Below are 27,637 nucleotides of genomic sequence, written 5' to 3'. Positions count from 1 at the left end.
TCGTCTCTGGGCTTTGACACGCACTCCCGTCATTGTTATGACTTTCGAGTTCTATCAAAGAGGGGCAACTGTAGACACCCCATTTTTGACCGTCCTCAAGACTTGGACATCATCTTTTCAACACTCGATGATCATCCATGATCGTGTTCATTTTGAGTTCTCGGAGGTCTCGGCTACGCGCCTCGCCTTAAGATCTCTCAACTTATTTGTTTTGTGCTTGGTCATGGACCAAACACTTGTGTTTTTGCTTCTAAGGGTAGGGAATGGCTTGTTGGACATCCCCACACCTCACCGGCCATGGCTTGAGGCCATCGACCCTGTTTTCTTGCTACCGGCCAAAGGTATTGGCCGGTCGGCATTGTTTTTGGTCGGCCGACCATTGTTTTGCTCAATCGGCCACTTTTTCTGGCCGAGACCTTTTCTTTGCCTTTTTCAAGCATTATGCATACCAGCTGTGCCAGCTGGTAAGCACAGACCCTGCCCTCCATACACGTGTATGGAGGATTTACACCCTTGTTTTAAGCTTCTTGAGGAAGCTTGAACCTTTTGAATCCTTGTTTTAGCTTCTTGAGGAAGCTTGAAGCTTTTGAACCTTTGTTTAGCTTCTTGAGAAAGCTTGAACCTCTTGAACCTTTGCTCTAGCTTCTCTAAGAAGCTTGAACCTTTTACTCTAGCTTCTCCAAGAAGCTTGAACCTTTGCTCTAGCTTCTCCAAGAAGCTTGACCCTTTTGCTCTAGCTTCTCCAAGAAGATTGAACCCTCTTCTTTCTCTATAAGAGAGGGCCTCCCTCTCCTTTAGAGAGGTTGAAAATTTTGTCTAAGGCACAAGAGATATATCTCTCTCTATATCTCTATATTTTGGGTTCAAAAGAGTGAGATTCTTGGCCCCTTTGCACACCACCTCACAACCACACACCTCCACCATTCACCTAAGGTTCTTTGAGGGTATTTTCAGAGGTTAAAAAGCTGTTTTTTGGTCCAAGAACCTGCTAGTTTTGCTAAGCTACAAGGGTAACTCCTTTTTCCCTCTTTATTCTCCATTTTTACACAAGATTTTAGTCTATCTTACATGCTATTTTGAGCTTAGTGTATAACTGATAAAAGTTCTGTTTTTTCATGCTTTTAATCTTTGTTTAAGATCACTTTTGTATTTGGATTTGTTTACCCCCTCTTAGGCCTTGTTTGGCCTCATTTTTGTGCCTTTTTGTGAGCTTCGGAACCACCTTGTATTGGCCTTCTCACCACTGAAATCCCGTGGTGGGGATGGTGTTTTGAGGTCCTAAGAAGGAGAGGGCCATCCCCTTTCCTTTGTTGTCTTGTTTACTAACATATTTGGCCTATCAAAGGAGCATATGTTTATATCATTTGGAGGCCTACTTCAAGCACTTTTTGGTGACTTTTGGGACCTGCCTAGCCTCTGTCCATGGCTGGTTTGGTTCCTTTTTGTTTGCTTCTTGCATGTGTAGAGCAATCTCATTCATAGCTTATCAAAGGAGCATGTCATTCTTGCATGTATTGACCATGTTTCAGTGGGCTTTTGGTCATATTTTGGCATGCTATGATTCTGTTTTTGGCTGGTTTGGTGGCCCCTCACATGCTTCATAGGCTTGTAGTGTGAATCATGCTTATTAGCTCACATTGCATGTTGTTTTGGCCCTCTATTCTAGCACCTTTTGGCCACACTCCAAACATGTTTTGTTCATATTTTGGGCTGCCTTAGCTCTGTTTTTAGGCCTCTTGGTCGATTGGTGCTTGCCGTGCATGGTTGTAGTGTAATAGCCTTGCTTACCTTTGAGTTTTTGGGTCCCTTGCATGTGTTGCTTGAGGCATTTTGGTGTTTTGGCATCATTGAATATGATATTTCAGAGTTTATAGGTGTGCCATATTCTCATGTTTATCATGCCTTCAATGTGTTTGAGAGTTGTGCTTTTATACCCCATTTGTGAGCCATTACATGAGCTTCATTTTGGTGCATGTCAAGCCATCATTTTAGTCCATTTGGCCACTGATTTTGGGCCTATTTGAGAGCTGCCCATATTGGTTTAAGTCCATCATTTGCATGTTGTTGTATGCTTGCCTTGTATGTTGTTACATACTTGGCTTATTAACATGTTGTTGCATGTTTAAGTGGTATTGCATTTGGCATGCACCTCTTGTTAAGTTGCCTAACATATTGTTACATGTTTGCCTTACATGTTGTTACATGCTTGAATGTTGTCACATGCCTTGCATGTTTGCATGCTTATTTAGGTTGCATTGCATTTGGCATGCTTGTTACTATTAGCCTTGCATGGCATTGCCATTAACATGCTCACGTTGCATTAGTGTTGCTTGCATGCATGCATCCCTTGCCTCTTGATCAAGCATGATAGAGGTTGGGGCCCCTTATGTGTTGTATGCATTTCATTTGATATAAATTGCACACTTGGCACCTTTGGCCATCATGCATTGAAATGTGTGATTGGTGGTCCGAGGGTCGAGAACCATACTCCCTTGAGTTCATGACATGATAGGGAGGGTGGTTGTGTACACATTGCCTTGTAAATTCCTTACCATGCACTGTCTATCCTCTGCTGCAGCAAAACCAGTGTTCTGCAGGAATAAATGGCCGGTCGGCCACTTTCAATGCCGGCCGACTACCAAAATCAAGCCGGTGACCCCACTTTTGGTCGATGACCATTTTCTAATGGCCAGTGGTCCTATCTTTTGGCTGGTGACATCCCAAAATTCTCAGGGAGTAATTCAGAGCCATCTCAAGGATTTTTGCAGTTCTCAGAGGTGTAGAACAGTGCAAATAGAGGCAACATGTGGCATGGCAACAGGTTTTCGAGCGAGGCGAATCGAGCATGCATGCATTTGACCCTCTTCCCGAGGCAGCTTTACTGCTTTAATAGCTTAATTAATTCGTTAATTGATTAAGGTTTTGTAATATTTAATTAGCTAGAGTAGTTAATTATTTATTTGGTTTGTATTATTCTTTTGGCCCCTCCGAGAGAGGGCGAATTTTGTAATAAGCATGTGTGTGTGTGATGCATGTCTTCTAACCCCACGTCGTTCTCATTTTTACTTACCTGCTTTCAATGGTTAGTCTTAGGGCACGTTTCAATTAGCATACTTATGATAGCATGTTTGCATACATTCATTCGTATTGCACGCACCGGGCTCGGCACATCATACTAATTGCATAGTATTTCAATTCCAACTTGAATAGGTGTATCGAGTTGTCGCATTTCACATGCCATTCTTAGGGTAGCCGAGCCTATCTTAGTTGTATTTTGCATGCGTTGCATTAGCCATTGCTAACATGAACTAGGATCATGCATGATTACTAACTAGTTTCTTGTTTTGGCTGGGAGTACACTGTGAGTGTTTATGCTTTAGCATCTTGCATGTATGTGAATGTTAACATGACAGCATGCTTGCCATGAGGCTAATTGCTTATGTGATATAACTGCCTGAATGCCTGTGGGTGAAGGTTAGATTGCTTGAATTGAAACAATTCATTGGAATCCGTGTTTTAGCCTACTTGTGAGTAGTACCTTCAAACCGTTTTTCAAAACGAACATAAGATATTTTGTTCCAACTCAGGTGACCTAGTCTATACTTGTATGCTGTGCGCATCACATAGTAATTCTAGGCTAATAACCGAAATAAGAGCACGTATGTTTTCAAAACTCGATATCATGCTTAGTAGTGGCCGATCTTTGATCGGGCGAGCGGGGGTGCTCATAGCTGACCTTCCCCAATCGTACCCAAGTTCCCGAGCTGAGGCAACTTTGGTGATGACAGACACGTGGCCTTAGGTACGAGTCAGGGTTTCCTAAATTTCCTCCAAATAAAATATTTAGGTGGCGACTCTGTATCTGGCAAACCAGTCCATGTTTAGCACTTCTTTCTAAAAATCAATTTTCCAAAACGATTTGCCGGATTTGGACTCTTTGGTGATTTATCAATCTCACATCGCACATTGTGAGATCAGATTAAGAACCGTGACATTTGAGTCCGAACTGTAGTAAGTCCAAATGAACAAAACGGAATTTTTTCCGGGACGTTCGGGGACGTTTACACCTGCAAATTTTGTACCATCCAGGAAAAGCTAACACCGTTGCTGATGCACTAAGTCGAAAATCGATTGGAAATTTTGCCTGTTTACTCACCGGGCAGAAAGAATTGCTATGTGACCTTAAAAGACTTGAAATTGACATTGTTTTGCGTGAACAAGGTGGAACAATAGCCGCTATTTCTGCTCAATCGGCACTGATTGAAGAGATTAAAGAGAAACAGCAACAAGATGACTTCTTGAGGAAGATCATCGAAGAACGGGAATCTAAACCGAGGCCGGATTTCAAATTTGAGAATAATGTGTTAAAATTTCAGGGAAGATTGTGTGTACCAAGTGATTCTGAACTGAAAAGAAGAATTCTGCAAGAAGGCCACAATTCAAAACTGTCTATTCATCCAGGAAATACAAAAATGAACCAAGATTTGAAACTGGAATTTCTGGTGGCCGGAAATGAAGAAAGAAATTACTGATTTTGTGTCGAAATGTCTTCATTGCCAACAAGTCAAAGCTGAACATCAACGACCCGCAGGTTTACTGCAACCCCTACCAATACCGGAGTGGAAATTAGAACATATCACTATGGATTTCATTGTTGGTTTACCTCGCTCCAGTAAAGGTATGGATTCAATTTGGGTTATTGTTGATAAATTGACTAAATCTGCTCATTTCTTACCTGTCAAAACAATTTATAATGCGGACAAATTGGCTGTAATCTATATTAATGAGATTGTTAGACTGCATGGAGTGCATGTGTCCATTGTTTCTGATAGGGACTCAAAGTTTACATCGAGATTTTGGCAAAGTTTGCAGACAGCATTGGGTACTGAACTGAGACTGAGTAGTGCATACCATCCTCAAATAGATGGTCAGTCAGAAGGAACCATCCAAACTCTGGAGGATTTACTGAGAATGTGTGTTCTTGACTTCCAAGGAAATTGGGAAAATCATCTACCGTTGGCTGAATTCGCCTACAATAACAGTTTTCATTTAAGCATTGGTATGGCGCCTTTCGAGGCTTTATATGACAGGAAATGTCGATCTCCGATTTGCTGGGCAGAAGTTGGAGATGGGCCTTTGCTTGGGCCCGTGATTGTACAGGAAACCACAGAAAAAGTGAAACTGATTCAACAGAGACTGAAAATCGCACAAAGCCGACAGAAAAGTTATGCGGATGTCCGAAGGCGAGACAGAAAGTATGAAGTAGGTGATCATGTTTTTGTAAAAGTGACACCGATGAAGGGCCAGACTCGTTTTGGAGTCAAGGGTAAGCTAGCGCCGAGATATGTCAGGCCGTATGAAATTATTGAGAAAATCAATTCGGTGGCGTATCAAGTAACGCTTCCTCCTGAAATGGAACATATGCATAACGTGTTCCATATTTCAATGTTGAGGGAATACCTTCGGGATCCGTTCCATGTGATTGAACCTACCCGTGTAGTGCTAAGTGATGACTACACCTATGAAGAACGACCTATTCAGATTGTAAACAGGCGGATCAAGAAGTTAAGGAATAAAGAGATTCCGTTAGTGAAATTTGATTGGCAAAACCATGGTGGCGTATATGCCATTTGGGAGAGGGAAGATGATATGATGAATCCTGAATTGTTCCCACTGAATCCTGTTTTCTTCCAAAATGAAGGTAATTTGAGTTTGGAGGACCAAACTCTTTATAAGGAGGGGAGACTGTGACAACCCTCACTACTGTTTACTGATAACACCACTGATTACTGCTAAACTGAGACTGATCATGATAAGTAATTGAATTGATTGAAATTCTAAGTTAATTGATTGAGTGTGTTAGTTTAAATGCATGTCTATCTGTTTGACTGTTAAATTATCTATTCGTGTTTTAAACTACAAATTGAAGGCTTTATCGGCGGCCGAATCTGAAATTGATTAGTGTTTTGTGCTAATTAGAATTTATGTGATTTTATGGTATATTTAATTGAAAATTGATTCGGTATGATTAAATTGGATTAAATAGTGTTAAATCACATAAGTTAGACTTATTTACCAAAATGCCACTTAGTGGACTATTCCATGAGCCATTATTTGATTTCTTTATGTTAGCTTTACCACTTTTCCTCAGCCATTTGAGACCAAAACGTGAGAGAGTTAGAGTGGTGGAGAAATTGGGTTCAACTAGAAACCTTGCTTGAATTTAGAAGACTTGAAAAGGAGATTGCAAAATTAGACTCCCACACTTGAAATTGGAGACTTAAGGTAGGGAATTTACCTCCTTGTTCATATTTTGGGTTGGTTCTTGCATGGTTTAGAGGATTGTTGAAGTTTAGAGCCAAGTTATGGCTTAAATTATTGAATTGAGAGCCAGATCATGCATGCATGTGCATATCTTGAAATTTATAGTTGTTTTCATGGAAATTATTGCATACATGTCCGTATTATTGTTATAATCCATGAATTCATCATGTTTTTGGAAGTTTAGACTCAATTGAGCTTGCATTGAAGCTTTGAATTTGGTTGAGCACTTGCATGTTACATTTGAGTCTTGTTCTTGATGTTTATTTGAAAATTGTGTTTAATTGAACTACCTTTGGGCTTTGATTTCTCAAATTGATCTTTGAAACATGTCATATTATGGGTTTAAAGTGTTCTTCCAAAAAATGGGCCCAAGAGGTTGAGTTTTGATGCATTAGAGTTGAGTTTTGAGCTTAAGGTTCAAATCTGGGATTTCCAGAATTTGGACTCACGCTCGAGCGGGGGACTCCACGCTCGAGCGTACAACCTGTGTTCATGCAATCCGCTCGAGCGAATAAAGTGACGCTCAAGCGGGAAATGCGTGTATCCAGTACTTTGCATGTGTTTACAGTCCGCTCGAGCGGTGGAATGCACGCTCGAGCGAGGACTTATGTCTCACGCTCGAGCGGGTATGAGCGCCCATCGAGCGTGAATTTCGTGCATCCAGTACTTTTGTCATGTTTTGCAGTCCGCTCGAACGTGGAAAGTGACGCTCGAGTGGGGATCCTTTGTCTGCATGTCCGCTCGAGCGTAGAAACCCACGCTCGAGCGGGACCCCTATTTTCTGAAAATTCTGAAAAGTATTTTAAAGTGCATCTTTGCATCCTCATTCCATCCTAGGTATTCCTAGGCCTAGTTTAAGGCATCTTAATGAGGATATTGATGTAGAACCACACTGAGGCAATTTAGGGATTAAGTTATTATTTTTCCAATTGTGTAGCTTAGTGTGTGTTCATTCTGTAACTGTAGGGTTGGCATCCGAGGACGCTCTAGCTGCTTATAGCCCAGTGCTCTGTGAGTAACAATGTTGTAAAGATATGTTCAATTGAGATTATTTTCTGAACAAATGATTGTACTGCTTTATGAAATGACACTGTTTACTGAATGAATGTTTGTCCTATTTGTGAACTGTATTCGTGGCATCCATAGCAATTTACTGTTACTGAACTGTTACTGCTACTGTTACAGAGATCTATGTCGGTTCCCATATATGGAACCACTACTGTTTACTGATATGATGGCCATCATTGACTGCTCGGTCTATTAAGACCTATTGTACTGTTTTGCTATTGGATGTACCGCATATGACTATTATAGTTTCTGAATGGCTGTTATGGCATGAATTATGAGCCACAAACTGAATGACTGTTATACTGATAAATGACTGTTTTCAATACTGAAAGGACATTCATTCTTAACCTCTTTACGCATATGTTATTCACTGGGTTTTACCTTACTGTTTAAATACATATGTAGGTGTTCAGGCACCGGACCGAAATTAGAAGCGTCAGATTAGCTCTTGTTTTGTCAAGCCAACCATCGTGCCTCACCTTGAGGTTCCAAGTACTGCCAAGTTAAGGCTGCTTCGGGGTGTTTTAGATCCCTATTTTCTGTCTCTGTTTTGTATCAACTGTATAGACTGTTATTGTACTGTTATGGTAGGGACTTGGTTCCTAACCTGAATGATTGTATATGATATGTGTATATACTGTTTTTGTTCTGAATGTGAATATGTTATGAAAAGTCTTTTTGCATACAGACTGTCACAGCTCATTGGACATCTTTTAATTACTGTTTTGGCTTCCGCCAGCCCCTGTACTCTGTATTATTGTTTTATTGTTAAGTAGGCCTTCGATAATCTCGGATTACTGGCCGGTTACGGTGCTAAACCCATAGGGGCGGGTTTGGGTCGTAACAACAAGGTTAGTTAACAAGGTAGCATTTGGTAACGTTTGCGTTTTTAGTTTATATTTATAAAAATTTTATAAATTAATTTTTTTTATTTTTAAAAAAACATAAATTACAAACGCATTTGGTTTGAATAAAATATTTGAAAAATTTTAAAAACACAAACTAAAAAATATATTTGTTTAGGTCTAAAATATTTATATTTATTTTTTATTATTTATGACAATAGGATCATACACAATATAATTGGAAAAAATTAATTGAAAAAAAAATTAATAAAAAAAATTGAAAAAAAATTGTTAGTCAAATTTTAAAATTTCTATTTAAAGCCAACGTAAACTTATTTTTTGAGTTTAAGTTTTTTCTTCAAATTTACAAACTGAAACAACCATTTATAAACTAAAAAAATTATCAAACAAGTTTTTATGACAGTTTTTAAAATTTTTGTAAAATATAAATTGAAAACTGAAAACGAAATGGTTATCAAACAGGCAATAATAACTTGTATGGCTGCTTTGTATCTTGTTTTTTTATTTATTTATTTGCTTTGTAATATTTTTATTGTGATTTATATATGAGTTATAGATTTATAGCAATTGAATATGCTTGTGTTTATTCATATGAGAAATTATAGGCATCTTTGGTTTGTCTCTCAAAATATGTTTTTGGAAAAAAATTTCAAAAACATGTTTGGTTGAAAATTTTGGAGAAAAAAATTTCAAAATCACTCTTCTTTCTATTACATATCAATGAATCACTTTTTCTCTCTCCTCTCTCATTCTCAATCACTTTTTCTCTCACACTCATTTAGGTTCCGTTTGTCACGATTGCTTTGGCTAATTTAGCCATATAAGACAAAATTAACTATTTTAGTCAAATAAGACAAAATTTCACATCTAACCCATAATCATTTTATTTTTTTTAACAAAAGTAAAAAAAAAACAAAAAGCCTATCCCAAACGAGGCTTTTAGCCCCCAGGCTAAAATAGGAAAAAAAAATTAAAAAGTCAACTTACATCCCAAACAAAGGTTTATTTAATTACAAAAAAATATCAAATTATTCCAAACTCTAAAAATATTTTTAAAATATATAATCAAATAAATTTTTAAATTCTCTAAACTCTCTTTAAAAAATTATTTTTGAAATAATATTTTCTTTGAAATTTAGCCACCTGCGTTGAGTATCCATGTTTGCTTAGCCAACCAAAAACCACCATGTCTTTCTACCAAAGTTTCCATTGTTCGGTGCAGGTGCATGTTTACCTAGATACTTTAGTTTTTAATTGAGATATTTTGTAAAAAAAAAAACAAGGGAGTGGTTTGGCTTGTTTTTGAAAAAAAAAAATTATTGAAAAAATTGAAACTAATTTGATAAAAATAAATATAAAAAAATTATTTTAAAAAAATAATTATGATCTCCCAAAAGATAAAATTATATAAACGTGATAAGTATTTTTGATTTTTTTATTTATTTTAGCAAATTAACTTTTAGTTTTAAAAAAACTAAAACAAGCTTTTAAAAATCAAATCAAACATGTGCAAGGAGAATATGTATTGGTTGGATTTATTTAGGCCTACTGTTTTTTGGGTGGTTAACACAATGAAGAAATTAGTAATGGCTCTGATTATACCCATCTAATCTAATCACTCAAACAAGCAACCATTGAACAACCGTGCTCAAACAAGATACATATTTTTATGGTTCAGCCATCGGTCAAACAAGACAATCTAATATGTGATTTTTTGATTTGTAATTTTTTTTCTTACATAAAGATGAAACCACATTTCAATTTAATGCTTCCAAACTTAAATTTTTGTATCTAATCAGATCTATTTATTAATTGATATTACGAACTTAAAACTATCTAAAGCTACCTTAATAATATTGGACATTATGGTGCATCTTATTCTTAGCCAATAACAACACCAGTCCCACGCGTAAAAAAAACGTAAACCTTATAGTGAATCTAACGCTGACATTATGAAATATACCCCTATATGTTTAGTTTATTACAATTTCACTCATTGGTTGGTTTGGGAAGTGAGTTGACTTTTTGGCTTTTTAATTTTTTTGACTATTTTAGCCTGAGTTAAAAAGGTTGGTTCGGGAAGGGCTTTTTAGTTTTTTAGCTTTTTTAACTTTTTTTATGAGAGAAAAGTGTAATGATTATGGATTAGATGTGATGTTTTGTTTATTGTGACTAAATTAGTCTATTTTATCTTTTGTAATTATTTTAGCCACAAACCATCTTCCTAAACGGACCAATCTTTTGTGGCTATTCTACTTGCAGTTTATTACAAATTCACAAAGACCTTGTGGGTCCTTTCCGTCTGCTTCTTAAAATATATATATATATATATATTATATACACTACTAGAATTATGGTTTTTTGCGTCTTATTTTTTGCGACGGATTGTTTAACCGTCGCAAAAAATCATATTTTACATCAAAATCTAATTTTATTTGAACTCCAAGCGTGTTTCGCTGTTATCACTCCAAGAAAAGTGCTCTATAACGGCGCTTCAATCAAGACGTTTTAAAAAACGTTGTGGTGTACTGATCGTCAACACGTTTTTCATGGCGTCATGCTCGCTATATTTAGCTTAATAGACACTTAAATCCCATTCCAATTACAAAAGTAACACAAAATCTCTCTCATACACTGCTCTTCTTCATCGAACTCGATCTCTCTCTCTCTCTCACAAATCGCAGATTCATAATCGAACAAAAAAGTCGATCTAATCTGATCGAAATCCGAACTCGATCTGATCTCTCTTGCATTTTGCTAGATCTATTCTTGCTCTAGCTTTTCTTCATCAAACTCAAACTCGATCTCTCTCGCAAATTGCAGATCCCAAATCGAACAAAAAAGTCTATCTAATCTGATCTCTCTCGCATTTTGTTAGATCTGCTGATTAACAAGGTTTCAAGCAAGTTGTTTGTGTTTTGTTTTTCATTATCGAGTGTTAATCGGTGTTTGATTTCATTGTAGGTGGCGATGAAATGTAGAGATCAGTTACATGAACTTGTAAAGGAAGAGATAGAGAAGAAGGATTCGAGTACGGAGGAGTGGAAGATCGCGATGGAGAGAAGCTTCAATCGCATGGACAATGAGGTGATTGCATGGAATGACAGCGTTCTGCGCACCGAGAAATATCGATCCGTTGTTGAAGGATCTGAGTGAGAAGAAGCAGAACTTCGGGCGGAACGTGGTGTCACTGGCAGTGGAGCTCAAGGAGGCCCGAAGCCGTCTCGCTTCACAGGAGCAGTCATTGGCTCTTCAAACCCTAACAAGACATGCATGTGAATTTGTATATTTGTTTATATGTTTCTATGTATATTTGTTTGCATCTGTGTATTTTGGAAATAAAATAATTTCATTTCACCTTTTTGTTCTTCTCTGTACAGTGATGTTCTTTGTGGGATCTTCTCTAATTTTGTGTATTTTTGGGTTTTTTATTTTTTATTTTTTCCCTAGGCAGAGGCCAAAGCTAAGAAGATGGAGGAGGAGATGTATAGATTACAGGAGAGCTTAGAGGAGAGAAATGGGCAGCTTCAAGCATCAGCATCTACTGCTGGGATGGTATGATTTTGCTCTGTTTTCCTTTTATGCACCTGATTGCATAGCTTTCTCTTGATTTCTATTAAAGTATATATATATTTTTTGAATTTGGTTATTAATTCCATGATTGGGTTTTGGTTGATTTTGCATGAGTTTGTGTGGTTGATTTGTGTGTTTCCAGCATCTTGCTGTTTGAGGCTTCAACTTGCCAGACGCATCTGATCCTCATCTTTTTGGCTTTTCTTGTTTGTTTTCTGGCTGAGCGAGAATATTATAAGAATCATGAGATTCATGATTAGATATTATTGTTTCTCTTTGTGGTTTGATTAGTTCAATAACTGTGACTTTATTTATTGGGTAAAGTTGGGAAAAGAATTGTGAGTGACTTTTATTACTATAGGCTGCTACAGATCAATAATGAAATTGAATGTAAACACTGGGTATTTCAATTTCTATCTGCAGGTTGAGCTCTTGGTTGGTGAACCGTTTTATTATGGAAATGATAGCATGCTTCCATGGCAAAACCTGTGGTTTTGGTAAATAATACTACTTTAATTTGTATTTGTATGATATGTCTTAATTTGAGCATCAAATAGTGTGTCCGAACTAGGAAATATTGCATTCAGTTTTATCTCAGATTGAAATGCTTAGTTTTGTAAGAATATCACTCGCCCTGATCATTCTGGATGTGTTAATGCCTGAAAATGAATTAAAGTCCTACTATAAGGTGTTGGAAGTTTACTCAACTCTTATTCTTAATTCAAAATTTTCGTAGGCAAACTTATTGAGATGTTATTCGGACTATTTCTTCATCAGTGATGCTTAAGATCTTCTTTACCAAAGGTTTTGAATAAGGTAAACTTAAGGACTATTTCTTAGGGGCATGTGGTGATTTACCCGCATCCCAAGAGAGCCCTTGTTTTCCCTTTTTTGTTTGGCAGGGTGGGGAGAATAAGGTAATCAACTTGTGTAATGAAAAGTACTTTTTATTTGAGAATATAATGATATTACATTTTGATATTAAATGCAATTTGAGTTCAAATCATTTCAGGGGCTCAGTGAGATATCTACAGTCATGGAGTTTGATTTCTCAAAACCCATTAGTCCTTGTTTTGGGAAAGCCCAGGTATTGAATTATCCCTGCTTTTGAATGTTCTTGGGTAAAACTGGTCCTGCACCAGGATCTGCAATATCTGAACCAGGTATCAAATGTATACTTACAAAGAAATTTGTCTAGGTTGAATTTACGGAGCCTGGGATATGCCATGGTTTTGTGCTCTGGATTGATTGGGTGATGGACATTGATAACTCCATTTGTGCTTTCAACAGGACCCGGTATGCTTGAGTTTTGTGCTAGAATGAAATACTGGGAAATTGGTATCTATTTTTGCTGTTTGTCGCACATAATCATACCATCTTTATGCTTTAAAACTATTGAACTCACCTAGTTAACAAAAAGCGGAAAATTGGAACTTCCTCGTTTACAACACACTTTTGAAATAATGCATAAAACTTTCTCGGGCTTTTTCTTATCTTACATGTTTGTTCAGATAAAAGATACTGGAAGCAAGGAATTAAGCTGTTGGCCAAGCCAGTCACAGTTGGAATCCATGGATCAAGTAGAGGTAACATTTCAGCGGAAATTGAGGCGTCCTTCAACCCATCAGACGGTGAAATTGATATCAAATATGCTTTCACATAATTCTAGAGTTGCATTAGCCGAGCCTCTGTGTGTTCTCTCAATTGAACTGCTAGTGCTCTATCATTTATTCCTGCTGTATCTTTAGGTGCATTAGTTACGAATTTTATGGAATCGTGTAATGACGGATTTCAGGATTCAATTTTTCCTACACTGTTCAATCTTTTCTAATGGGTTTTGGAGCACATGTTATGGACTCCTGTTTCACCACCTCACAAGTCCGTTGTGGTACGCATAGAATTGTATTCCTTACAATTATTCGGTTCCTACAGTAGTTTCTCATATTTTACTTCTGTTTTCCCACCTCTCTTTTTGTTTTTTTCCCAGCTTGTTAAGATTCATTCTCCAATGCGTTCTGATCCAAACCGTGTTGTAAAGTGGGTACCTGACTGTAGCACTATTGTTGCTGCCAGGATTGCATCAGAAAAGTTATTAAGGTAACTGATCTTCATTTTGTTTTCTTTTCCTTTCAAATTAGAGCCTTGCATAGTTTATCATTTGCTTGAACAATAACCACTCAAAGAGGTAGATAAAAATATTTGGTTTGATGTTTCTGATGATATCACTGACATCCCCTATAGCCCTATGGCTTTTGAAATATATTCTAAAATTGTCTCGAGGTTTGGGTGTCGGGCATCATTTTCATCTATTATTTGAGAATGGGTCAATTTATATTGAAACAGTGAAACTCTTTGTTTGAATCTTATTTTAAGTGGATATCTTATCATAAATTATACGTATATGCTTTACTGTAATTGATGGCAGATGGAGTTGGTTTCAAGATAAAACTCGAGATAGATCTTCCGCGCATCCTCGTCCAATTTTGTGGTTCATTTCAACATGCTAGATTTTGCAATGAGGAAAAGAAGGCCTGCCAGAGTCTTTCTAGAAGCAATCGCTGAGATGCCAAGCAAGTCTAGACTGCTTCTCTTCACCGGCTAGGATCTCCGAACACCCAGCAAAATGATTTTGGTAAGCATTTTGCCAACACGAATTTGATGCAACCATCTTTTTTTCTAGCATTCTTAACTAGTTGGATCCCCTTTCGGTTGTTCAGACTTTCCATGGAGAATTTTCCCACTACGTCATTGAAAACTGCTCCATTCTCTGAAGGGTTCTCGGTAAGAGTCTCTTTGGAGGAAGAGAACCAACTCCATAAATGAGAATGAGAGTTCTGTGAAAACAAGAAAAAAAGGAGCAAGAACAGAAGATAATGGTGATTTTGATGACCCATCTGTGTTTCTTAACTGATTGATTGTCTGTTATCTGAATCTATTTCTAATATGATATCCAACCTGCTTTAAAGGCCAAAATCAACCAATATTAGTAAGTGACAACTGCTTTTAGGAAGTGAGATGATTCTATGTATGATGCACATAACAAATTAGGGCAAAAACAATGTTCCATGGAAAGGAAAAACATCTCTCTCTCTCTCTCTCTCTCTCTCTCTCTCTCTCTCAAGATGTTAGATTGAAGGTGTACGGGGAGGAAATAATTCTCCTCGTATAATCCTGTTGACCAAGTCCACGCTCCTCCGTACGACGTCGCTTTGTCACCTGAAAACACAAACGTGAGCTAGCCGGCGGGTGTGTGCCGGAAACCTCTCCGATGCCTAAGTCAGAAAACTTGACAAATAGACAAAACTCTATGTTCTCAGAAAGAATTATGTTCAATTACCTCCTCCAAGGTGATGCTTGTGGGCTTTTATAAGTTTTCCGTGGCACAATCCTAGTAGGACTTGTACTTCTCCATGCAGAGTCCTCCTAGGATTTATTCTCCTATGGATAATGCTTATCCTTTTACACCCTCCCCCACTGCTTAAACCAAGTGGGATGGTTTTCTCCATGGCCGAATTACCATGTGACCGAAATAACACTGGCTATGCTGAGCCACAGATTAGGCCGACCTATCCTTAGTTCGGTTTTGCTCGCTACACCATATCTCGATTCTCCTTTGCTCAACCCATGGTGTGTTTGGACCGAAACAACGACTCTCGACCGGTATAACTCCAAGACCGGTACACCTCTAAAGCCGATGTAGACTTCAAGACCGGTCTAACTCCAAGCTGTTCCAGGACCGAAGTACATTTACAACCTTTCAACCGAAGTAACTCTATCTTTTATTGAGCTGAAGTAACTTTTACCTCTCCTAGCCGGAGTAACTACACCTTCCTGAGCCGGAGTAACTACACTTCTCCTGGGCCGGAGTAGCGTTGCGGCCTTCCCACCCAGTCCTTCGCAATTTGGGCCACAAAGCCCATCACATAGCTCAGCCCAATTTTTACCAAAAATTACCCTCTCAATTGCCCCTTAATTCCATCTGCATAGCATGATTGGGATTACTAAGTGTCCAGCCGAGCTAGATGTTTTCAAGTCTTTCTAGCCGAACTAAAACATCGTTTAAGCCTATCCAGCCGAGCTAACCCTACTCCGGGCTCTGTTTTTTCCGGTCAAAACGTCTCTTCAATCACGACTGTAACGCTTCCCATTCCGTATACACGTGGCATGTTCCCATTCGCCGAAGGCAGCTGTCAACGCCGTCTTCGTATTTCGCAATTTTTTGAACAGTTCCCGCCTTTTTCTCTCTCCCTTTTACACAAAACAGCCCTTTCAATTCTGGAATCATTTACTCTACTGTTTTCATCTTCTTTCTGTGCCTCTACTTCTTCCATACTCAAGCTTGTGTTTTTTACTTGCTGCCACCGTTTCCGACTCCAGTCTTCTTTCTCTCTTCTCTGGTAAGAAAATCTAACCATCTTGCTTTCTTTGTTTTCATACTTTACTTTCCATGCTTTGTATGTTTTTTGCAAACATTTTGTCCATTTCTGGTTCGCTTCTGTACTTTTATGAAAAAACCAGTAGAACTCCATGCGTTTATGAACTATTATGTAGAAAACCACTCTTAGATCCAAAATCACATAGCAACCGAACTAGGATCCTGTTTGCCCCCAAATAGATAGATCTTTCAAAGGGGTTACCAGAGTCTAACTCGCTTTAGCCGAAATAAGATCACCAAGTTTTGAATATAGCAAACTAAGAACCTCGGTGGTCAACCGAACTAAGCTTTTGGGGCCAAGTCGGCTCTCTTGGTTCCTAAACCGAACTCAGAAAGCCACCCCCAGAGGCTTAACCGAAGTAACTCTATTCACATTGCAACCGATTTAGGCCTTGGGGCTAAGCCAGCTCTCTTAGTCTTTTAGACCGAACTCAGAAAGCTGCCCCTAGACGTTAAACCGGTCTACCGAGCAAACTGCTCAAACCGAGCTGCCAAACCTTTTGATGAGCCGAGATAGAACCAGTTAATTTGAGGCCGAAGTAGGGCTCTTATACCTTGCTTTTAAATTGTAGCACGGTCCATTGATCAGTGCTTTAACCCCCTTTGCTTTTTACTTTGCAGACTTAGGTTACCCAGGCACTCCTGCGTGCGCTCAACCGAGCTACTGAGCACGATTTTTGCACCGAAATAACTTATCCGTAAATTATACAACAAATGGGTAAGTATAGGTATTTAGTTGAGACCCCTGGTGGGATGGCCGAATTCAGGAATGACTATAACATACCGGATGACGTCCATTTGACTTTGGCCGAAAAAGACATCACACCCTGGGATAATGAAGGCTTCGTCCCCTTTACTCTTCAATCCATAATAGAAACCGGACTACGGTTTCCTGTCCAACCATTGATCTGTGAGTTCCTTAGGCAGACTAGGTTATGCCCCACCCAACTGTCCACCAATACATACCGTATTATTATGGGAATAGCCGCACTAAACCACCAAACCGGTTTAAACCTTGGCCTTGCCGAAATATTCCATCAGTATTCCATCGGTTCGAAAGATGCTGGGTGGGTCTATTACCTTAGGATCCGCCGCCGCCGAGAGAAGATAATTAAGCACACACCGGACAAAGACCTTAATGATGATGACTTCTTCTAGGTCTCTGGGAATTTTGAGGATTTTCAAGCCCAAATTCCTGGCCGACCTATAAATTGGAAGAAGGGAGAGCCTGGTAATTTAACTTCGGTCCTCTTCTTTGTATTTTTTTTCGGTTTTTGTTAGTCTATTAACCGAACTAACACTTCTCTTTTTTGCAGATTTCGCCCATCTTCATTCCTTATATAGTTATCCAAACCTTGCAATTTTGCGAGCCGCCCTACGGATTAAAGAAAGAAGTTGGGCAAAGCTTCTGAATTTAGAGCCGACCTACCGGTACAGCGGTCGCCAAAAAGCAAGAGTGACTGACTTCCTTCTTGAAGAAGCACCTGAACCGGACCCAACTTTGCCCGAAATAAGACTTGTTCCACTAACCGCTGAAGAAGAGATGGCGAAGAGGAGCAGAGTTAGGGCCCCTCTCACCTCGACAACCAGAGCCGAAGTACCAGCGACGATTGAGGAGCAGCCTGCCGTTGTGGCCCTCCCCTCTCAACGGCCTTCTTCATCTCGCCCTTCCAAACGCGCCCGATCTACATCGACCGAACAGCCACTTGTTGATGAGGTTGAATCCATCCCCCGAAGTCCCCAACCTTCCCCCCAACCGGAGCAAACTGACCGAGCTGAATCTCCAAAGTGGGCTCCGCCGCTGACCTTCAATGACCGAGACATCAAAGCTACTGACTCGGTCGTGGCTGAAAAAGACCACCAATTGACCTTTAACCTGGCCAAAAGTGTGTGCCTCCCCAAGGACATGGAGCACCACTTGAAGCAACTGAACACCGAAATGAAGTCAATTCGGTCTGCTTCCAAGTCCATGATCTTGGTAAGTAGCTCTGTCTGTTCTTTCTGTCTAAATTTTTCCAACTTTTACTTCGGCTGAAAAGAAATCTTTGTTTTGTCAGGCCTTGCAGAAGAACAACATCACTTATAAGAAAGTCCAAGAACTCCGCAAAACCACAAGGCAGCCGATGGCGGAAGCCGAAGCAAAGGCGGCCGAACTAGTGGAGGCCGAAAGGAAAATGACCGAGCTTCAAGCAGAGAACGGTCGGCTCGCCGATCTTGATAGCTCGGCTGAAGCGGAGAAGCAGAAGGCAGCCATCGTTATGAAGGACAAGTATCTGCAGGAGTTGTTGAAGCTTGAGAAGAGAAAAGACGCCGAAATAAGCGAACTAAAAGAGAGCGTGGGGGCGGCCGAAAAGGAGGGGTACAAGCGAGGTTACAAGGAGGCAGAAGATGCCTATGTCAAACAATGCGACGCCGCCAAGGAGCTTTTCTTCAAGTGCGGCTAGAGGGCGGCTGTGGAGAAGCTTGGTCATGATCAACAGACCGAGGTTTTCGACCCTCCAGCATATTTTATACCGAAATCCCTTGCGGCGTATGCAGACGCCTTGCAACAAGAGTTTCTGGAGGACTCAGACACTGATGACTCCTCTGCTCCTGAAGACATTCCGGTTGTTGGTGCAAGCCCGTCACTTCGGTTGGAGCCCATGGTGGTGGAACCACCTATTGAACAACCAAGTGACACCGTGGTTCCAACCGAAACCAACCCGGCGACCGAGCGTGATCTTCCCCTTGAAACCGGTTTTCAAGTTGATGGTGATGCGGCCTTTGACGCTGAAATACAAGAACTCTTTTCTTGACTTTGTACTTTTTATTTCGTCTTTGTAACCGGGCTTCGATCCTTGCTTTGTACTTATTTTGATCTTTAATGAAATGGAAATTTGCTTGAACTCTAACTTCGGTTTTGGCTTTTTAAACTATGCTTACCAGCCAACCACTCCTTAGCCGATATACTTACTTCGGCTAAGGAGTACAAAGTGTTGGTTTATTCCAGCCAACCACTCTTCAGCCATGCACTTACTTCGGCTGAAGAGTAACAAGAGTTGGTTTATTCCAGCCAACCACTCTTTAGCCATGCACTTACTTCGGCTGAAGAGTAACAAGAGTTGGTTTATTCCAGCCAACTACTCTTCAGCCATGCACTTACTTCGGCTGAAGAGTAACAAGAGTTGGTTTATTCCAGCCAACCACTCTTTAGCCTTGCACTTACTTCGGCTGAAGAGTAACAAGAGTTGGTTTATTCCAGCCAACCACTCTTCAGCCTTGCTCTTACTTCGGCTGAAGAGTAACAAGAGTTGGTTTATTCCAGCCAACCACTCTTCAGCCATGCACTTACTTCGGCTGAAGAGTAACAAGAGTTGGTTTATTCCAGCCAACCACTCTTCAGCCTTGCACTTACTTCGGCTGAAGAGTAACAAGAGTTGAGTTGGTTTATTCCAGCCAACCACTCTTCAGCCTTGCACTTACTTCGGCTGAAGAGTAACAAGAGTTGGTTTATTCCAGCCAACCACTCTTCAGCCTTGCACTTACTTCGGCTGAAGAGTAACAAGAGTTGAGTTGGTTTATTCCAGCCAACCACTCTTCAGCCTTGCACTTACTTCGGCTGAAGAGTAACAAGAGTTGGTTTATTCCAGCCAACCACTCTTCAGCCTTGCTCTTACTTCGGCTGAAGAGTAACAAGAGTTGGTTTATTCCAGCCAACCATCGAAGTTAGTTTTTCCAGCTAACTTATAGTATTTGGTTATTCCGACCAAATGTCCTGCAGCCTGGATCCTTATCCTGGGCTTAGGAAGGGTGTTGGTTTATTCCAGCCAACCTCTAAGTTAGTTTTTCCGGCTAACTTAGAATGAAAAATGCTTGCAATGCGCCTAATCTTTACTAAAACTAACTTTTACAAGGAACAATTTGTGCTAAAAAGAATTTCTCATTTTATTGAAGGAAGAGAAAATTACATATGTTTGAAAAAGCTAAAAGTAAAATAACTTGAGATTGGCTGTATTCCATGGCCTTGGGATTGCCTTGCCATCCTTGTCTTCTAGGTGGTATGCCCCTTTGCCTGCTAACCCAACCACCTTATAAGGACCTTCCCAATTTGGGCCTAACTTGCCGTCTCCTGGGATCAGGGTGTTTCCCATCACTTTGCGTAGTACCCAATCCCCAATCTTGAATTGTCTTGGATGTACCTTTTTGCTGTATTTTCTGATTAACTCTCGTTGGTATGAGGCGATGTGGACTAGTGCTCTTTCTCTTCTTTCTTCTGCAAGGTCGAGTTGTAAGGCTATGGCTTCTCCATTTAAGTCTGGATCAAAATTTTCGCTTCGAATTGTGGGGAGGCCAACTTCTAGTGGGATCACTGCTTCCATTCCATAGGCTAGGGAGAATGGTGTTTCTCTAGTTGATCGCCGAGGGGTGGTGCGGTAAGCCCATAAGACGTGAGGAAGTTCATCCGCCCACTTGCCTTTTGCTTTCTCTAGCCTTTTCTTTAGTCCATCCAAGACGACTTTATTTGATGCTTCAGCTTGCCCATTTGCTTGAGGATATGCCGGTGTGGAATTGTAGAACTCTATCTTGTACTCTTCACAAAAGCTTTTGAAGATTCTGCCGTCGAACTGAGTACCATTGTCTGAGATTAGTGCTTTTGGTATGCCAAACCGAGTGATGATATTCTGCCAAACAAACTTCTTCACATCCTTTTCTTTGATTGACGCCAATGCTTCTGCCTCCACCCACTTTGTGAAGTAGTCTGTTCCTGCGAGAAAGAATTTTCTGCCCCCTGGTGCTGTTGGAAGTGGTCCTACTATGTCTAGGCCCCACATTGCGAAAGGCCATGGGCTAGTTAAGGGTAGGAGTTCTCTTGCTGGTTGATGTATTTGGTGCGCGAATTTCTGGCATTTTTCACACTTCTTCACATATTTTTCTGAGTCTGCTTGCATATATGGCCACCAATATCCTTGCGAAATAGCCCTGTAAGCGAGCGACCTTCCCCCTTGATGACTTCCACACACCCCTTCGTGTATTTCGAACAAGAATGCTTCTACTTTGCTGGGATGAACGCATTTGAGGTAAGGCCCAGAGAATGACTTTTTGTATAATGCTGAAGATGGAGATAGCCAAAATCGCTGCGACTTTGCCCTTATTTTGTTGGCTTCTTTTTTCTCTTCTGGTAGGATGCCGTCTTTCAGGAACAGGATGATGGGATCCATCCAGGAAGGGCCTAGTTCTGTGCAACATACTTCTTCTGCCTCGGGGTCTTCTATGCTTGGTCTTGGTAAGAAGTCAATGAGTAATGGATGAGGGATTGATGTATCTGCCATTGAGGCAAGGCCTGCTAGCTCGTCCGCTCGGCTGTTTTCCTCCCTGCCAATTTGTTCTATCCTTACCACATCAAATTTCTTAACCTCTGTTCTGACTAACTCTTGGTACTTGGCCATTCTGTCGTCCTTTGCTTCGTATTCACCAGAAATTTGGTTTACCACCAGCAGAGAGTCACTGTACACCATTAGTTCGGTTGCTTTCATGAAGTGTGCTGACTTGAGTCCTGCGAGAAGCGCCTCATACTCCGCTTCGTTGTTGGATGCTGAGAAGCCAAGGTTGATTGCTTGCTCTATAACCAGGCCGTCTGGAGAGATGAGGACTATGCCAAGCCCTGCACCATGTCGGTTGGATGCTCCATCCACAAAGAGCTTCCACATCTCTCCAACGAATAGTTTCCAGCAAGTGGAAGGATCAGACGAGGTCGTGAGGTCAAGAATGGTGTTTTCTTCAAGGTCCATGTTGGTTGTCTGTCCTTCGTCCTCTGTTTGAACTGTTGGTGAGCCTTTGTTTGTCTCTTCCTTGTTGTCCTTAGTGTGGTCTGCCTTGGTGCTTGATTGACTACCTTCCACTAGGGGTTGCGCTATTCCGGCATCAACTTCCGTCCCTAGTTCGATTGTGTCAGTTAGGTCGATTGGGCAGATATGATGACTTCCAGGAGTAAATTCTGCGACGAAATCTGCCAAAGATTGGGCTTTTATTGCGGTCTTGGGCTGGAACTTGATGTCGAATTGTCCCAACTCTACTGCCCACTTCAAAATTCGCCCACTAAAGTTCGCCCTTTCAAACAGAGCTTTTAGTGGAAAGGCTGTGAGGACGACTATGGTGTGGGCATGAAAGTAGTGCGCTAATTTTCTGGATGCCATCATTAATGCTAATGCTAGTTTCTCCAATGGCAAGTACCTTGTTTCGGCTCCCAACAATGTCTTGCTGACATAAAAGATGGGCAAGTGTTGTATTCCTTCTGCACGAACCAACACCGCGCTGACTGCGTGCTGAGAGACTGCCAGGTACAAAAAGAGTTCTTCACCAGGTACTGGAGTAACAAGTAGTGGTGGGGAAGACATGTATTCCTTCAAGCTTTCCAGAGCTCGGTCGCATTCTTCATCCCACTCAAATTTGGCCTTTAAAGCTTGGAAGAATGGTCGTAGTCTGTCTGATGACCTGCTTATGAACCGGTTGAGTGCAGCCGCAATACCAGTGAGATGCTGCACTTCTTTGAGTGAGTTTGGTCTCTCCAACTCCTGGATTGCTTTGATCTAAGAGGGGTCTGCTTCTATACCTCGGTTGGTCACCAGGAAGCCCAAGAATTTGCCAGATCCAACTCCGAATGCGCATTTGGACGCGTTGAGGCGCAACTTGTGTTTCTTCAGGATCTGGAACATCTCGCCCAAATCTTTCAGATGGTCATTCTCATCCTTGCTTTTGACCACCATGTCGTCGATGTAAGCCTCCATTGTTCTGCCTAACAATGGTTCAAACATCTTGGTGACCATCCTTTGGAATGTCGCCCCTACGTTTTTTAGGCCAAATGGCATGACCTTGTAGCAATATAACCCCCTTGGTGTTGTGAAGGATGTGACCTCCTGGTCTGGTTCATGCATGGCGATCTGGTGGTAGCCTCTGTATGCATCCAAAAAGCTAAGTCGGTTATGCCCTGCCGTTAGGTCCACCAGTTGATCTATCCTTGGTAGAGGAAAGCTATCTTTTGGGCATGCCTTGTTGACTGTTTTGTTTTCGATCGCTGGGACAAACGGCGAAGTCTGTAGTCTTGCCAATGCCTTGTCCGTTGGTTCGTAGGCCGGTCGCGGTATTGGCATTCCAACCTCGACGCTTCCATGCGTCCGAGGAGCCAACCGTTGTAAGGCCGAAACTCGGTGTGGATCTCTTGCCCTGGCATCCTCCTTGCATCGTGCTTTTTCTTCTAGCACGGTTCGTAAGTCGGATGACCTGGGCAGCTCTGTTTGTCTGGATCTGGTTTGGTGTGAATATGAAGGCCAATACGTGCTTCCTTCAGTGTATGATCTTTCGGATCTCGTTCTCTCAGACCTGGAGTGACGAGTCCTTGAAGATGAGGAGTGAGTGTCGCCTGTCCTGAGGCTTCTGCTCTCTCCTTGGGAGGGTGTAGTATTCCTACTACGATTCTCTGAGTGGCGAGGGGGCGTCTTGTGCTTGCGCCCCTCTCCTATCGCCACATCTTTAGTCTTCATCTGGCGTTTCAAAGCCTCCATGTCCGCCGCCATCTTTCGAATTAGTTCATCTTGTTCCTTTACGCGGTCTTCCAGGGCTTGAGGATCAATCCTCCTCCTTTGCTTGTCAGGACTCTGAGAATGTCGAGGGCTGCTATTCCGCCTTCCCCTGCCACTCCTCCTGGAATTATGTTGTTGGGGCTCCAGATCTGCCATAGGAGGGACAGAGGGTAATCCTTCACGCCTTGTGCCCCCCTCTGGAGTTAGTCCGTCGACGGCAGACTGCGGCAAGTCTTCAATGTGTGCCATTGAATGAGAAAAGGAGAAGCTTAGTCAAGAGGTTTTTGTTCTTGTCTGTTATTCCCACAGACGGCGCCAATTGTACGGGGAGGAAATAATTCTCCTCGTATAATCCTGTTGACCAAGTCCACGCTCCTCCGTACGACGTCGCTTTGTCACCTGAAAACACAAACGTGAGCTAGCCGGCGGGTGTGTGCCGGAAACCTCTCCGATGCCTAAGTCAGAAAACTTGACAAATAGACAAAACTCTATGTTCTCAGAAAGAATTATGTTCAATTACCTCCTCCAAGGTGATGCTTGTGGGCTTTTATAAGTTTTCCGTGGCACAATCCTAGTAGGACTTGTACTTCTCCATGCAGAGTCCTCCTAGGATTTATTCTCCTATGGATAATGCTTATCCTTTTACACCCTCCCCCACTGCTTAAACCAAGTGGGATGGTTTTCTCCATGGCCGAATTACCATGTGACCGAAATAACACTGGCTATGCTGAGCCACAGATTAGGCCGACCTATCCTTAGTTCGGTTTTGCTCGCTACACCATATCTCGATTCTCCTCTGCTCAACCCATGGTGTGTTTGGACCGAAACAACGACTCTCGACCGGTATAACTCCAAGACCGGTACACCTCTAAAGCCGATGTAGACTTCAAGACCGGTCTAACTCCAAGCTGTTCCAGGACCGAAGTATATTTACAACCTTTCAACCGAAGTAACTCTATCTTTTATTGTGCTGAAGTAACTTTTACCTCTCCTAGCCGGAGTAACTACACCTTCCTGAGCCGGAGTAACTACACTTCTCCTGGGTCGGAGTAGCGTTGCAGCCTTCCCACCCAGTCCTTCGCAATTTGGGCCACAAAGCCCATCACATAGCTCGGCCCAATTTTTACCAAAAATTACCCTCTCAGAAGGAATAAGCAATTCTATAGAAGTCTGATTTCACCTCTGGCCATATTGACTCTGGTGCCTGTGCATTCAGAGTGAACAACCTTCCACCCTGAGCACAACACACATCCTAAGTTCATAATACTTGTTAGATAACACTCAAAACAGCAACACTTAAAACAGTACTTAAACTAAACACAAAACACTTGCACCTTTTCAGCAGCTGTTGCTAGCTTAGCCTTTTCAGCACTCATGGACTTTATTTCCTCCGTTAGCTAAGTAATCTGTTAGTTTAGTTTTTAACTAGAAAGTTTACTACTTATTACTTAACCTAGAGCACCTTAACAAAATATAGAAAGAGCCAGTGGGGATTGGGACAAATCAGTTAAGTTGGGTTCATACACCTTTGCTAGAGAGAGAGTTCTACACAATGAAATTATGGATTTTTTTTTGTTTCTGTTTATTTTCTTACATGATCAATAGGTCAATGTTGCTTCGCAGCAAAACTCTAACAAAATTTCATATTCTCAACATGAAGGATATGAAGCGTTATTACTCTAAACAAGACTTTCACCTCCAACAATGAGAAGTGTATTATTGGAGCCCCAACAAAAATGGATTACTCAGCAACCCTTAACATAAAAAATGGGGAGAGAGAGAGAGAGAGAGAGATTTCAGGTGTCGTTAGAGTTCAAAATCGATTGCTCGCTAGGGTGTTTTGTCAAGGGCTTGATTAACATTGTTATTTGTACCAATGAATGAATTAGCATTTTAAATCAATTCTATTAACTGAGAATGAATGTTTGTTTATATATGGAGTGGGGTCCTTAGAGCTTGCTGTTAATCTTCCCTTAGTTTAATGCAAATACCAGAAGCCCTTTGGTGTTAATCAATTCTTTTTCCCAGAAGAACAAATAAAATTAAAAAAAAAAAACTACCCACCAAGTATTTATGAATTTAGTCAAATTGATGGCCTGTTCCATATGTATTTGGATCTTGAAAGCTTAGTTTAATTAAATGGTAGAAATTTATGATGAACAGACTTTGCTATTGATAGTTGAATTGTTGTTGAGTATTTACTTCAAAGTTGCAAGCCTTTGAAAAATATCAGTGGATGATGGCTTTGAATTCTCTCTAACACACATGGTTGAAATTTTCACTATTCGCTTCAGATGAAGTGAGTTAGAAAGAAGCATGTTAGTGGTGATAATTGATGCATGACAACATAAATACAATGATAATTTGATGGTAACATTCACGGACTATTGGTGAATTCATGTTTCCCAACATGCATATAATGATAGCTTGAGATTTCTATGAACATCCATTGGATATGGAACAAAATGCAGCATATATTTCTAGTTATAGCAAACTGGATGAACAATTCTGGAAAATCTTGAGAAAAGGCTTTTTAGGTTTTGTGAATATTCATTATAGTATGCGTCGGTAAATCCCTTTAATTACATGGTGTAGTCTGGCTGGCATCTAATCAATGACATGAATTTTGACAGTTTTTTATTTTTCTCTTGACAATTTTTTTTGAAATAGTTTTATTTTTATTATTTCAAGTTAAACTGCATTAAATTTTCAAGTCACGTGTATATGTTTTTGCAGGTTTTGTTGAGGGAGTAGTAATCGAGCGGGTGATGTTTGGGAGCCAAATTGAGATTATGTTGCTCTTTTTATTTATTTATATATATATTTTTTTGAGGACTCGAATCTTTTAGTACAATATATTTTAATGATGGTTGATGGATATTTGTTTTTGCATGTATGAAAGTTTATATTTTGTTTGCACACTTATATGTGAATGGGTTAGTATTTCTATTATGAATTTAAATTAATTTGTTAATTTTGTTATTTTTTATTAAAAAAAATTGTTAGGTGCTTGGAATTGATTTTTTTATTGTAGCAAACGTATATGATTTTATTATAAAAATAATTATTTGTGACAGTAAAAAAATAGTTGCTAAAAGTTTTTTTTTTTTTTTTTTTGCGACGGCAAAATAACGGTTGCAAAAAGTAGGTTAGGCAGTCGCAAATAGTTTGCGACTGTTATTTTGCGGTCGCAAAAAGTATTTGCCATCCCCACATTAGCGACCCTTATTTGCCGTCGCATGAGCCGTCGCAAAAAGTCTTTTGCGACTGTTTTTTTATTATTTGCGACGGCTTGTAACGATCACAAAAAGTACTTTTTTTAGTAGTGATATAAAGATTTTCTTTTGTCTTTAATGGTTTTTAAATTTTTTTATTTTTTATTTTTTAGATCCTTCTAGATAAATATGAACAATTAATTTTTTTATACAAATACAAACTTTAAAAAAAAAAATCACAAAACCAAAAAATATATATTTAAAAATGTGTCTTTTTTGGCTGATTCTATTTTACTCTAAGTGAGTTATCTTTTGTTTCTCAATTATTTGACAAAGATAAGTCATCATATTCCACTCATAAATTTTTTGGCTATGTGATTAATTTGAAATACCAAGTAAGCATTGTCAAATAGTAACCCGAGACTACTGAATAATATTATATTCCTAAATTATAGGCACACACAATGTGTTAAACTAATTTTGATAATTTTATGGAGTGATATAATAAACTTAACTTTTTGTTAAACTTGTATTATAAGATGTGTACCGTATGCATGTTATTGTCAAACTATCAACATTAGTGTGTTTTTATGTAACGTT

At 40.1% G+C, this 27,637-nt stretch overlaps 1 protein-coding gene across 13 annotated transcripts; it reads left to right on the top strand.

The window, feature by feature from the left end:
* Positions 1-10,737: 10,737 nt before the first annotated feature.
* On the top strand, positions 10,738-26,898 carry LOC114304576 (protein arginine N-methyltransferase 1.6-like). Of its 13 annotated transcripts, none has more exons than XM_082908969.1 (10): positions 10,738-11,101; positions 11,223-11,533; positions 11,709-11,813; positions 12,255-12,328; positions 12,844-12,918; positions 13,030-13,127; positions 13,343-13,719; positions 13,819-13,928; positions 14,257-14,967; positions 24,971-26,898. In XM_082908969.1, the coding sequence occupies exons 2-6, from the start codon at positions 11,528-11,530 to the stop codon at positions 13,085-13,087; spliced, it is 318 nt and encodes a 105-aa protein (XP_082765095.1). In that variant the 5' UTR covers positions 10,738-11,101; positions 11,223-11,527; the 3' UTR covers positions 13,088-13,127; positions 13,343-13,719; positions 13,819-13,928; positions 14,257-14,967; positions 24,971-26,898. The 13 variants fall into 13 exon arrangements, 9 of the variants coding, with proteins under 9 accessions (XP_082765095.1, XP_082765094.1, XP_082765096.1 ...); XM_082908968.1 differs by having other exon boundaries at positions 10,738-11,153; XR_014356613.1 differs by adding an exon at positions 12,568-12,647 and having other exon boundaries at positions 10,743-11,533; positions 11,713-11,813.
* The last annotated feature ends 739 nt before the right edge of the window (positions 26,899-27,637 follow it).

Source organism: Camellia sinensis, chromosome 15 (assembly GCF_055761805.1).
Source record: "Camellia sinensis isolate YWXY chromosome 15, ASM5576180v1, whole genome shotgun sequence".
NCBI lineage: Eukaryota > Viridiplantae > Streptophyta > Magnoliopsida > Ericales > Theaceae > Camellia > Camellia sinensis.
Note: the sequence above shows the minus strand (reverse complement) of the source record. Positions and strands in the feature narration are given on the sequence as shown.

Excerpts from the sequence above, each read along its gene's own strand:
- LOC114304576 (XM_082908969.1), top strand. Across the intron at positions 12,329-12,843 it reads TGGCAAAACCTGTGGTTTTG|GGGCTCAGTGAGATATCTAC; the intron begins GTAAATAATACT and ends AAATCATTTCAG. Across the intron at positions 12,919-13,029 it reads CTTGTTTTGGGAAAGCCCAG|GTTGAATTTACGGAGCCTGG; the intron begins GTATTGAATTAT and ends AAATTTGTCTAG.